This window comes from Mesitornis unicolor, unplaced genomic scaffold, assembly GCF_000695765.1.
Source record: "Mesitornis unicolor isolate BGI_N332 unplaced genomic scaffold, ASM69576v1 scaffold47957, whole genome shotgun sequence".
NCBI lineage: Eukaryota > Metazoa > Chordata > Aves > Mesitornithiformes > Mesitornithidae > Mesitornis > Mesitornis unicolor.
Window position 1 is genome coordinate 14,666 of NW_010199323.1, and position 12,035 is coordinate 26,700.

Consider the following 12,035-nt stretch of genomic DNA (forward strand, 5'->3'; position numbering starts at 1 on the left):
GCAACCAATTCAAGGCTCTTCACCAACAGCAAGAAAGGGGACTTGATCTATGTTTTTTATTGAGCACTGCACTCTTGTGCTTAGGGAGGAATGTGACAACATTTAGCTTTAATGAGGGGCTCAGCCAGCCCTTTCTCAGCCAGCTCCATGCTTTTAAAAATCATCATGGCTTGGAAAAATAAATTCTGATGCACATTGTTTACTCATGCAGCAACACATAGTTTTTCCTTCAGCTGCTGTGTGTGCTTGTGCTGAAATGAGCTGTGAGCTGTTGCTCACTGCTGGTTTGGGAATACGGTTGTCAAATTGCATCCCTTTCTGTGTGTAGATGTGGCAGTATGCCTTGAGGACAGGGTCAGGCTGTCTCTGTTTTGAGTTTTTTTTAAATCTCTGCAGGTGACCATAATCATCTGTGGATGGCAGAGTGTTTATCCACTGCCCCACAAGAGCAGACAAAGCCCAGGGCCCGCTGCGTCAGAGCCTGCAATAAATGTGATCCTCAGATAACCACACGTTTCCAGGGTAGCAGGGCTTTAGAGGGAACAGCAAATATTATGAAGCTGGCAATCAAATTGCAAAAGTTAATTTCCCTGTATTCTTATGGAGAAATAGCTCTGATTTATTTGGATTCATTAATTCATTATTTAGATATCTTCTGCTTAGTGAATCAGGGAGATATGATGTTTCACAGAAAAAAAAAAAAAGAAGAAAATTATAGCAGAGGTGCATTGAGTCATTTCGGTTGGAGATTAGATTTACAGGTTGTTGCTTAAAAAGTGACCTTTTGATTTTTACTATCACCCAGAGGTGGCTGGGAAGGATTTGGGAGGATGAGGGCCCTGGCAGCACTGCCTGCTGGAAGCTCAACCAGCCTGGATGTCTGTGTCCCAACATGCTCAAACAACAACTGGCTTAAAAACAGCATTTTCAGTACACAGAACATGTCCTGTCCATGTCAGTCAAGGAACACGGTGGTTTTAAAGTCTTATATGAGTCTCATGTCACCGTTTTTTTGGCATGGCCATCACATGGTTAAAAAGGCCAACAAAAGCTGCAGACTGGGCCATGTTTGTTCTGTGATTTGATGCCTGCCAGAGGTTCACTGCATCCCTTCCATCAAACTGAATTAAGGATTTGTATTTGGGCAGAGCACCAGATGATCATGGTAAATAATTATCTTTGTAAGCAATGTTTTACTGCATAAGTACTAACACTTCTTTTTTCCTTCTATATTTTTCCCCCAACCAAATTGGTGACTGAAAAGCATCCTTGACATTAATTTTATTTTCAGCACTTGCAGGGGCTGGGGGAGCGGGTGAGCAGCTGCCTTGGCCCTGCTGCCTTTCCCTGCAGCTTGTGGGGAGGCTTTACCCTGGACAGGGGAAGGGGGAGCGCCTGCTGCCATTCAGCCTTTTGCCTCACACCCCTATATCTGCCCCAGCATCGCACCAGCCTGGGTTAGAGGGACAGCTGGTGAGGATGGTGGTGTGATGTCAGGGAAATCCTGGTCCATGGTGAGCAGAGGATGCTCCCACGCATCCTGGCAGCGGGTGGAGACCCAGGCTCTGCTCTGGCCAGGGTCGGTCCCGTCGACAGAGAGGATGAAGCTCATGGCAACATAAAAGCAAAGGGGCAGAATTTAATCCAGCATAATAGACTGCATACAGTGCTTTGACTCACTTTTTTTAAAAAAAATTCTTATTCTGTTTTAAGCCAAATTGAGGTGCCTCCAAGCTGCCCCAACCTGGGTCAGGCCTTTCCAGCAGCAGCTGAGCTGGCTGGGAGCAGCAGGGCTCCCGAGGGCAGACCAGAGCTGGGCTCACCCCACAGACAGGCTCAGACAAGCTCCACACCTAGATAAACACATCTTTATTTTCCGTTCCACGAATACACATCAAAACTGTCCAGACCTCGCCTGGACATGTCACCTAAACTACTGCTCCTCTCCAGTTGCCTCTCCCGCCCCACTGTGGGACGTGTGGTCCCTCTGCACACTTGTGCGAGGCCGTTAGAGGGCATTTGGGTTTCATTTTTCCATCACCCAGAAGGATTATCACTGTGGGAAAGTAGAGGCGGAGCTGCTGATCAGCTCTCCTGTGCCGACTCTCGCGTAGCTGGAGCAGCTCCAGCCCACTGGGAGACGGCCCCGAGTCGTCTTTGCAATTTGATTTCTTTTTTTTTCCCCGCTTTTCTCTTGGCCTTGGCTGGCGGGGTATGTGCTTGGATGGCAGGCGGTATGTCTGGTGCTGTGGAGCGGTGTCTCCTGCGTCTGAGCTCCTGGCTCGCTGAAGCCCTGCCAAACCGCCAGTGCTTCGGAGAGGAGGAGGCCAGGCGGAGCAGGAAGGTTTGTGTTTATTCTGGAGAGATGTGAGGAAGGTGAATTAGAGCTGCCATCAGGAGGATGCCTCTGCCCATGCCCAAGAAGGCGGCTGCTGGGTTGTGGGGTGGATATGGTGGATATGAGCTCGTCATGGTCAAGCTGCTCAGCCTGGTGTGCTGGTGTCTTGTGGTGTGCAGCCCAATGTACCTGCTCCTGCCCTGGGAGGGCAGGGCATGAGGGGTTCTGCAGGGGATTTGGGCTTCCTGATGCTGGAGTTGGTCTCTCTTGCAGCGTGATGTGGTGGAGGAGCAGCAGCACCTCTCCAGCAGCCCCACCAATCTGGGAAAGGTCCAGTTCCTGGTTTTTCAAGTGGGTTGATGCTCATGGCAGGGTTTACCCACTTCCCATTTCATTCAGCCTAAGAAGTCCAGAGATGCTGCCCAGTAACCCTGCCTGCAGCAGTGGGGGTGCACAGAGGGGACAGGTGCTGGGTGACACAGGGATCTTGTTCTCTATTTCCACCCTCCTTTGCAGCCAAACTCCATCACTTCTTCCCCAGTTTCCCAAGGAATGCATCCTCCATCTCCACCGAAACCACAGTGTCATGAGCATGTGCCAGACTCTACCGGGATAAGGTGTTGGCTCTGGGATGGAACCAGGGTGGGCACGGCTACAGACGACCTCCTCTTCCCCTCTGGAAAGGCAGAGCAGAGAGTGATGGGGAGATGGAGCAGGGTGCATCTAGGGAGCAGGGGCATGTAGTAGAGTGGGTGACTGGCCCCAGAAAGTTCTGGCCACATGCAAGTAAGGCAGTTTTGGACCATGTCTGTGCTGGGGCTATGCCAGGCTAATTAAAGGGATGGCAGAGCCACCTCTCAGGTGCACCCAGGGACCCAGGCAGGATCTGCAAATGCATCTCTAGCCATGGGGGCAGGTCGAGCCCGCCTGAGTGGCTCAGTTATGTGGGATCCATGTTTCTCTTGGATTCAGACATCCAGAGACCCCAGAATTTAGGTCTGCACCTGCCATTAGCTGTTTTTCAAGTGCAGCCTCAGGAGATGGTTTATCTGTCCCTGAGACACAGGTTGTGGCTGGGGCAGGGTTGTGGGCTGCCCAGAGATAATTGGAGGTCCCACAGCTCCTGTTGGCTGCCATTTCCCTTCCTTGGTCAAACCAAGAGGCACCAACTTCACCGAGGCCCTCACTTACCACTGGGGATGATGCTGCCAGAGCTGGGCAGGGTCTGGCCATGCAGAGCCGCCTCTGAGTCTCCAGCCTGCAGTAGCGGTTCTGGTTGGAGATGCGGGTAGCAAAGCCCATGCCGCAGGTGGCTGAGCAGGCGCTCCACTCCGTCCTCCACTCCTGGCAGGGGTATGACAGCAGCAGGGATGCTGGCCTGGGGGCTGGATGAAAAGAGATGAGGAGAAAAGGGTGGTTGGAGCCAGGTGCTGTGCAGCGTGACCTCCTGGTGCTGCGGGCATAGCCTTGCATGGCAGAGAAATGAGGTGTCTCCTGTTGATGTTCATGGTCTGGAGTGAAGGGACTGTCCCCAGAGACCTGTGCAGGCATCACCTTGCTGCCATGTACTGCATCTTACCTGCCCCAGCCTCCCGGAGGAGGGGCTGGTCCTGGGCCTCACAGATCCACTCTGGGCAGCACTTCCCAGGGACCTCTATATGCCGCGGGTAGGGGCAGTCAGGGGTGGGCAGCCGCACGTCCTCCTGGCACAGTGGGATGCAGGTGAAGCCCCCATCCAGGCAGCGGCACTGGAGTTTGCAGCTGGGCTGGAAAACCTCCCCATCTCGATAGACTCGGCCATTCACCTCGCAGCCCTCCTCGCTGTCTTCAACTGCAAGCAAAAGCCGGGTAGCCTGTTAGGGACAAAGTGACAGATGTGGATGGCAGAGGGGACTGCTAGGGGAAACCACGGGGCTGGCACGAGGGCACTGAACTGAAGAGCCACAGAGATGACTGAGAGGTGTGTGGTACAGACATGGGTTTGCAGCAGTATGTGCATCGCCTAACCTTCTCCTCTTCCCTACCTTCTTTCCTCATCTCTCTATTTTCAAAGCAGCAGCTCACCAGCTGGTGAGGAAGTCACTGACTTAGAGCTCTGACCCTGCCTTTCAAGACTTTAAGGCTAGAAAAAGTTTTTCTGAAATTTCTCTGCTGGGCACCCCAGGTTCCAGCCACAGCAGGACAGCTGCAGCATCCTCAGGACCCCTGTGTCCATCCTCACTCAAACCGCCCCAAAACCCCAGTTGCCAAATGGCACAAGAGCTGGCTGGAGCACAGACCCACAGCCAAGCTGTGTGCATCAGCCTCAGTGAAGCTGCTTTCGGAGTCTTAACAGCTTCCCTAAAACATTGAGGGATGCCTGGAGCTGGCTGGGCCCCTGGCCAGATCTGGGGTGGATGCTGGGCAGGGGGCATAGGGGCATCCCCAGCGGGGAGCAGGCACCCCTGCACTCACAGTTGCAGATGGCTCCTGTCCCCGCGGGCGCCGTGCTGTAGTCACAGACGAGGCCCTGGCTCTGGTCACAGACATGGAGGAAGTCACAGGGCTCTCCCAGGTGCCGGGCGCAGATCTTGCAGCAGCCGCAGCCGTCCAGGACCAGGGGGGACCCGCGGGGGCAGCGGGGTGGCACCCAGGGGCAGTAGCATGGTCTGCGGCACAGCTGGGCACACACCTGTGGAGACAAAGCCATCACTGATTCAATAAAGGATATTTTTGGCTAACAGCTACTATTTCACTGAGACAGCTAGGTAATCCTCTCCCAATCATGGGGGCAGATGTTCAGTGGAGGGAGGCTCTGGAAATCTATGGGAATATGATAAAGCAGCCTGAAAAGCTACCATCCTCTAAAGGCACAGCATGATGGGCACCCACGGAAACCAGGGAGAAGCAAGGATGCTCAGCACTCCGCAGGATGGGAATTTAGACACAAGAAATATAAAGGAGGAGGATGGAGCTGCAAAGTGAACCTTCCAGGTAGCGATGGTCATTTAACGGGGCTGGCAGCTTCGGAGGCAGCTGCACGCTGTCCTGCGCAGCTGGGCGGGAGGGAGGGGAGAGCAGCCTGGCCCCATGCCTGCTGCTGGGGCAGTGGCTTGTGCCCTGCTGGAGATGTGGCTTTGCAGGGGCTGAATGCACCCAGTGAGAGCCTAGCACCTCACTCTGAGCAGTCTTAACAGGTCTGGTACATGCCATGAACACATGTGTTGGCAGTGGGGGAACTGTAGCCAAAAACATCACTGCTTTTCCTCTCTGGTCCAGCTGCATCCTCTGCCTGTAGCATCCTCTGCCTGGCCTGAGGGTGAGGAGCCCTGAGACAGGCATGTTTTCGAGGACTGGAAGCTACATTTGCCCTCCCAGCTAGGCTGAGCAGTTACTGGGGCTGGGCTGTGTGCTGCAGTCGTCTGCTGAATCAGCCGGCTGTTTGCCAGGGCTGTGCCCACAGCAGTTCACCCGGGCAGGTAGGTGTTCATATCCACAGCTCATTCTGCTCGCACCATTACCCTGGCAGAATCAGCTTCTGCAGGCAGTGCTCGTGCTCCTGTCATGTTCTATCTCACAGGGCTGTTGCATGCAGGGCCTGCAGCCAAGTGACTTGGCTCTGCAGTTTGGAAGAGAACTCTTTGCCAGCGCTGCCCAACCGGTGTGTGCTCGCGTGAGCCCCGTGCAGCAGCTTAGAGCTGCTCTCTGGTAGCCCTGCCACTCTGCTTGCCACACGGCTTGGGCACCGCAGGCAGCAGTTCAAATGTGCAATTGAATGTTTCAACCCTGTGCTGGTCCAGACACTGGTGCCTCTGCTGAGAGATCAGTGGGTTCAGCTGGACAATGTGGGTTTTAGATACCATTTTTCTTTGTCTTTTAGTTTCTCCCAGTAGCATCAGGTCTGACATGACCAGGTAGCCAGAGAAGGTGGGTACTGTTGTGCTATCTATTCCCCATTTGCAGCAGTTCAGATGTTTTTTATGGGCCTGTAGAAATGCCAGTGCCAGGAGATAAAATATATCCTAAATGGGCTGGGCAATCTGGGTCCTGTTCTAGTTTTATCAATGAGCAGCATTGTTAGTGTGGCAGAAACCAGAGATGTGCAGCAGGGACCAAAGGACTAACTGTGGGGGCCAGGTTTGGGCTGGAGGCACAAGGGCACTTGGTGTTTCTCCAGGCACTCATGAGCATGCAGGGCAGGAGTCATTTCTCCTCACAGCTTACCCAGGCAGCCAAGGGCATTTTTCATCTTTCAGGCGATTGCTATTATAAATCAGTGCTTTAGAAAGATCAGCCAAGCCAACTCCATTAATCTATTTCCTCCTGCTCCCTGTAATTAACTTGTCTTTAAATGACAATGTGGCTCCTACCAGAGATCTTAAATGTCTGGGAAAGAAGTCAAATAGGCACAACACTGCTATGATGTCCCTGCTTGCAGGTTTGCCTTGGGATTCAAGCAGCAATTAAAAGAACTTGGAGCTGAGATACCCCAAACTTTTCAACTTTCCTGTTCTCTGCACAGGCAACTATTTTCACACAGAGTCCAAGAGGAAAAAAAATCACTACAACAACCCAAATCCTATTGGAGGCATTGGCATTGCATGAACATCCCAGGGAGGAGGGGAGAGCTGAGTAATGCCGAGGCTGGTGCTCGCTGCTTAGCCTCCTGCCTGGGGAGCCTGGGCAGGGACCAAGGAAAATGCAGGAACCGCTACCGCCGAGCGGCTGCTCGCTCGCTCGCAGGGACGCGTACAGGACTGCATACCACAGCCCCCGCTGAGGGAGAGCTGCAGGTACCGGGCGAGCAAACAGAGCACATTGCTGTCATTCCTGACTTCCACAACAGATGATTTTGGCCCATGGACGTTAAGACCCTGCTGCTTAATTGTAAACGTCTCTCCCAGGCATAGCTCTGCCTCTGTGGGACGGAGGAAATACAACCTGTCTGCCAGCCAGTGTTAGCTACCCAGTTCGTAACACCCCGTTCCTCCCTGCAGCTCACTTTGCAAGAACCGAGTGCTCCCCGACTTAGGCTAAAGCTGCCCCAGGTCCCCGTCTCCCTTACCTTGGAGAGGATGCAGAGGAGGGAGAGGAAGAGGAGCTGCTTCTCCAGCTGGAGCTTCATGCTGCTCTCCACTCCGCCACTTCAGCACATAACCCCCCAGGCAGTTTGGAGGCAGCAGCGTGTTCGCAGGTTTTAAAGCCCCGAGTGGGTCCCGCTGGTGTTTATATTCTCCCCGCCCGATGTCACTCACAGGCTCCAATATAAACATGAGTAGGTTTGGACAAGGCTCAAGATTTTATTTTTTTTCTTTCTTTCATGATTTTTTTTTCCAGCCCACATTCCAGCTGCCATTTCCACTCCCCTCAAGGTGAGAACGTGCTGCCCACCCAGCCAGCAACCGAAGGGAAGGGATGTTTTTCCCTGGGAGCACAGGAGAGAGGCTGGGGAGCCAGACTGGAGGGGTGAACCAGCTCCTTGCTGCTTGCCACGAATGGGAGGGAAGGTCCATGCCTCTTCCTCCTCATCGAGGTCTGCCAGAAAGAGCCAGTGTCTTCCTCCTGGAGTTTGAAAGGTCTGGCGAAGCTGTCCCTGCTGTCCCTATGGGACATTGCCATGACCAAGCAGTAGCAAGGGACCCACTCCGATATTTTATGATGAGCACCGTGCATGGCAGGCTGTGGGAGAGGTGTGAGCTGCTCATGCTGTGCAGGGCCCCGAAGTCAAGAGCAGGATCCTGTTCCCCTCATCACTGGGAACAGTGTGTGACTTGCTTTTGGTTGCCAGGTCAGCTCCCCAGGCAGCAGGAGTGCACTTCCCTCTCCATTCCTCTGGCACAGCAAGAGCTGGGAAGGGATTTTCTGTGGTGGTGAGGCTGCCACAGCACCCTCATCCTGCTTGAGGCTGTGGCTGCCCAGGGAGGATGCTGGGGCATTGGGGACTGGATGGCGGGCAAGGTGGTTGCATGTTGTGTTGCACTGCCCTGGGCACATGATGCAGAGAAGGCTGCGGTCTGGCCCTGCTGATTTCAAACCTTGTAACCCCAAATTCAGATCCTCAAGAATTATGACTGTATTAAGCAATCATAAGAATTTAAAATCCAAGTTTGGGGAAGAGGAGCAGTGCTCAGCAGCCTCCCAATGCTTTACCACTTCTCAGTCTGCACTGTGCAAGCTTTCCTTTCAGCTGCTGTGCCTGGGGGTGCGAGGCTGGCTCTTAGAAAAGAAAAAACTAAAACTCTCAAGACTTTCAGTAAACTGAGCCCCTTCTCCACTTTCCCATGCCCCAGATCTTATCACAAGATGCAAGAAAGGGAATTTGAGAGTCCAGAGCTCCAAGGAAAGACCTGAGCTCACATAAGAATGCAGGGTGCCCTGTGGCTCTCCCTACCCAAGGGACAGATCCTGGCAGCTGTGCACAGCCCCTCCATGTCTCACAGGCATGACAAGAACTACTGCTATGTGTCACATATTGTGGTATATGTTGGCAAAGACGCAGGAGGGGCTGGGTGCCATATAAGCAGAGCACTGAAGTGAGGTAACTAGGAGTGATACTCCATCCTTCCTTCCTTCCACCTTATTTTCCCCCTTCCTTTTGTTTTTGCAAAACAGGTCCTCAGTCACCTGAGCAGCAATCCCGATCTCAGCTCCACTGCTTGCCCTAAGCTCCACCCTTGCCCCAAGCTGGGGCACGACACAGGGATGGCAGGGCATGGCGCAGGGAGGCCTCTCCATTACCACCCCAATTCTCCGCTTTGGTTTTGCTTCGTTAGCTGCAATCAGACCTGCTAATGAGGTCATGGCAGCTTGTAGAAATACCAGTTCCAAAGGCTGCTGTCGTTTATCCTAGTGCTGGAGTCTCCACTCCTGTTGTTGGAGCCCCAGCCCCGTGCATCACTCAAGTGATTAACCCCCTCTCCACCTGCCCTCTCTTGGGTACAGGTTTGGCTCTCTGGGGTTGGGCCCCTTCTTTACCCTCTTGCTCCGCTCAGAACAAGAGGGAATATTGCTTCCCACACACACGCAATGTCACTGAGATTTCACTGCAATAATATGACTTTACTGTGATCATGTGACATCACCATGAAGCCAGCAGAGCTCAGGCAGCGACAGAGAGTCAAGCAGCCGCACAGTGTCCAAATCTGCTGCCCCCTGCCTGGCCAGCTGTCCGTATTTCAGATGATATTTGCAATCCCTGGCAGTACCTCACTGTGTTTTGGGATTCCCAGAGGACCTGGCTGGAGGGGTACCAACAAATCCCACTATGTCTCTGTCTTCCCAAGGAGGCTTTTCCATGGGTGACCTGGGCTGAAGCTTTCCCCCTTCCAGCTCTCCGGGTCCCAGATGCCCACCCAGGTCTCCATGCTGGGAGTGCAGGAAAAGCCCAGGAAAGCGATACAGCCCTTGTGCAGGTTTTGATTTGCAAAGCCAAATGAGAGCAGTGCATTAGTAGTTCATTTTATATATGTTCAGTTATAACCCTTCCCCTCTGGAGCACGTACCCCATATGTGTGCTGTACCATACGTATGATTTCATAGCTAGTAATTAAGCCCATATGTTGTGCTCCACAGTTTCCATGGTATTATTGTCAGGATTTTGGGGGGGTTGTAATTCTTTTTTTTTTTTTTTTGTGGTCAGTTGTGCAAGAAAATAGTTGATGCAGGGATCTGAGTACATCTCCTTTGAGTTAGCCACTGGCGAGCTCTGCTGTTTCTATAGGAATGAAGGAACTGACCCAATGAATTTACATTTTAGACAGCTGGGTTTTTTCATGTCTGTGCCATTTAACGTGCCATCATGAATAACATTGCAAAACTCTCATTTGTGCACCATGCTAGCTGAAATTGCATCCATTTGTGATGGTTATAGACCACATTCTCCCTCTATCCCTTTCCTCTGCTTGAGACTCTGCCCTTCTTCATGCCATGTGTTCAACACCCTCCCTAGAGCTGGCTGAAGTCGTACCAGGTTCTGGATCTGCTGGGGAAGACCTAGGCTGTCCTGGGTCTTTGCTGACTGTTCCTTCTTGTATCAACAGTGAAAACATGGGTCTGGGGTGAGCCCATCTCCATATCTTATTGGGTATGACATTCCCTTTGCTTCTGATTGCTCCTGGCTCCAGTTCCTGCTACAGGAGAGCAGGTCTGTCCATGGAGGGTGGGAAATCTGGACAGACACCCAGCCTGGAAAAGCCAAGAGCCCTGAGATGAAAAGGAGACATCTCAGGTCTCCCTCAGCTGTTGGACACTTTGGGGTGCCTGCTGACTGTTTTTCATGAGACTTCTGGAAACACCTCGGCTTTGGGAAACTTTGAAATACCTTCATTTCTGGCAGGATGGGAAAGTTGTTTCCTACCCAGAACAAATCTGGCTCCAGTTCCAAACAGCAAGAGCCGAGAGAGGTGGTGATGGTCATTTCCATCCCTGTCTGGCGATTTTTATTCCCTCTGGTTCTTGCACCTTAACTGGAGAGCAGAGCTGGACTGGGAGGACCAGTCACCCTGAGGGACGAGGGACGGGCCAGGCAATCCTTAACCTTGAGGTCACTGCTTCCACCCCGGACCTGGGCTAGGAGAGACTGAAAGTATTTACCAGCTGAGGCCTGTCCAAGTGACTTGCAAGAAAAGAATTCAGGGCTGCCGTCCAGTTTCTGACAGTCAGGCAACTGCATCAGAAAACCTCGGCTTCATCTGGGACCAACTGACCCCTCCAAGCTCCCAGCCGCTGCGGCGAGGCAGCGAAGGAGCAAGCAACAGTGGGCATTGCCCTCTCCCAAGGAGAAGGGGCCTTTCAGATGGGGAGTGGTGCATGGTGGTGGAGACATTTGATCCTTCACCATTTTCCAGGCATTTTTAAGTAGGTTTCATTAGAAAGGAGCACTGATAAATGGGACTTGGTGCTGGTTCTGGTCTCAAAGCCTGATGTTGCCAAGAGGAAGGAGGTGAGCGATTACAAGGGGAGCAAAAGGACTAGCACAGCCTCACTTAGCTAAAACTACAGTGAGATCTCACCATTCAGACTGAGGGACTTCTCGTTAGCACAGCCCAGCCTTGGATCAGCTGCTGTGAAAAGACAACGCTTTTTCTTAATATATATATATATATAAAGCTGGACAGTAATTCTACGTAATTTTTTTTTTCTGGAGTCCAGATGAGAGCAATTCATAATTGTCCCCCTAAATTAAACATTCAGATAGCCCAAAGAAGAAGGCTTTTGTAAAAGCCCGGAAACTTCAGCCAGATGAGTCTTCCCATTATTATTTGGAAAACAGTGTCAGAAATCATCATGTACCAAACATTATGATCCTCTGAGAGTTTATTTTTGGTATCAAACATCATCAAGCATAAATTTCTTTCAAAAAATCTCACTAGAAGTTTTGTCTTTCAGACAAGATACAAACCGCAGATCCTGACCTTGTGTGGTTACTGACAGGCCCTTGGTATTTTCCATGGAGCTGCGTGGCTAACTCATATTTCCTGATAAAATTGCTCATTCTTTTTGACTATTTCTGTTTTCCTTGTGGTTTCAGGCTACAATAGACCGTGTTTTTCCTTCAGTTCTTGTCTTGCTCAAGTGTGCTATGTATTCTCAAGCAGCTGCCATGTCCCTTGCAGCATCAAATAGGATGCAAATTGAGGCATGCCCTAAGGTGCAGCCAGTGATGCTTTTAGGTCTTTACCAAACTCACCTTTTAATTGCAGCCAGCTCTGCTTTTCAG

The 12,035-nt window shown here is 51.9% G+C and overlaps 1 protein-coding gene across 1 annotated transcript; it reads right to left on the reverse strand.

The window, feature by feature from the left end:
• Positions 1-2,864: 2,864 nt before the first annotated feature.
• Positions 2,865-10,390, reverse strand: WISP2 (WNT1 inducible signaling pathway protein 2). The gene is made up of 6 exons (XM_010189415.1): positions 10,364-10,390; positions 7,383-7,418; positions 4,793-5,009; positions 3,893-4,169; positions 3,530-3,716; positions 2,865-2,942 (listed from the first exon to the last, which is right to left on the reverse strand). The coding sequence occupies exons 1-6, from the start codon at positions 10,388-10,390 to the stop codon at positions 2,865-2,867; spliced, it is 822 nt and encodes a 273-aa protein (XP_010187717.1).
• Positions 10,391-12,035: the final 1,645 nt, after the last annotated feature.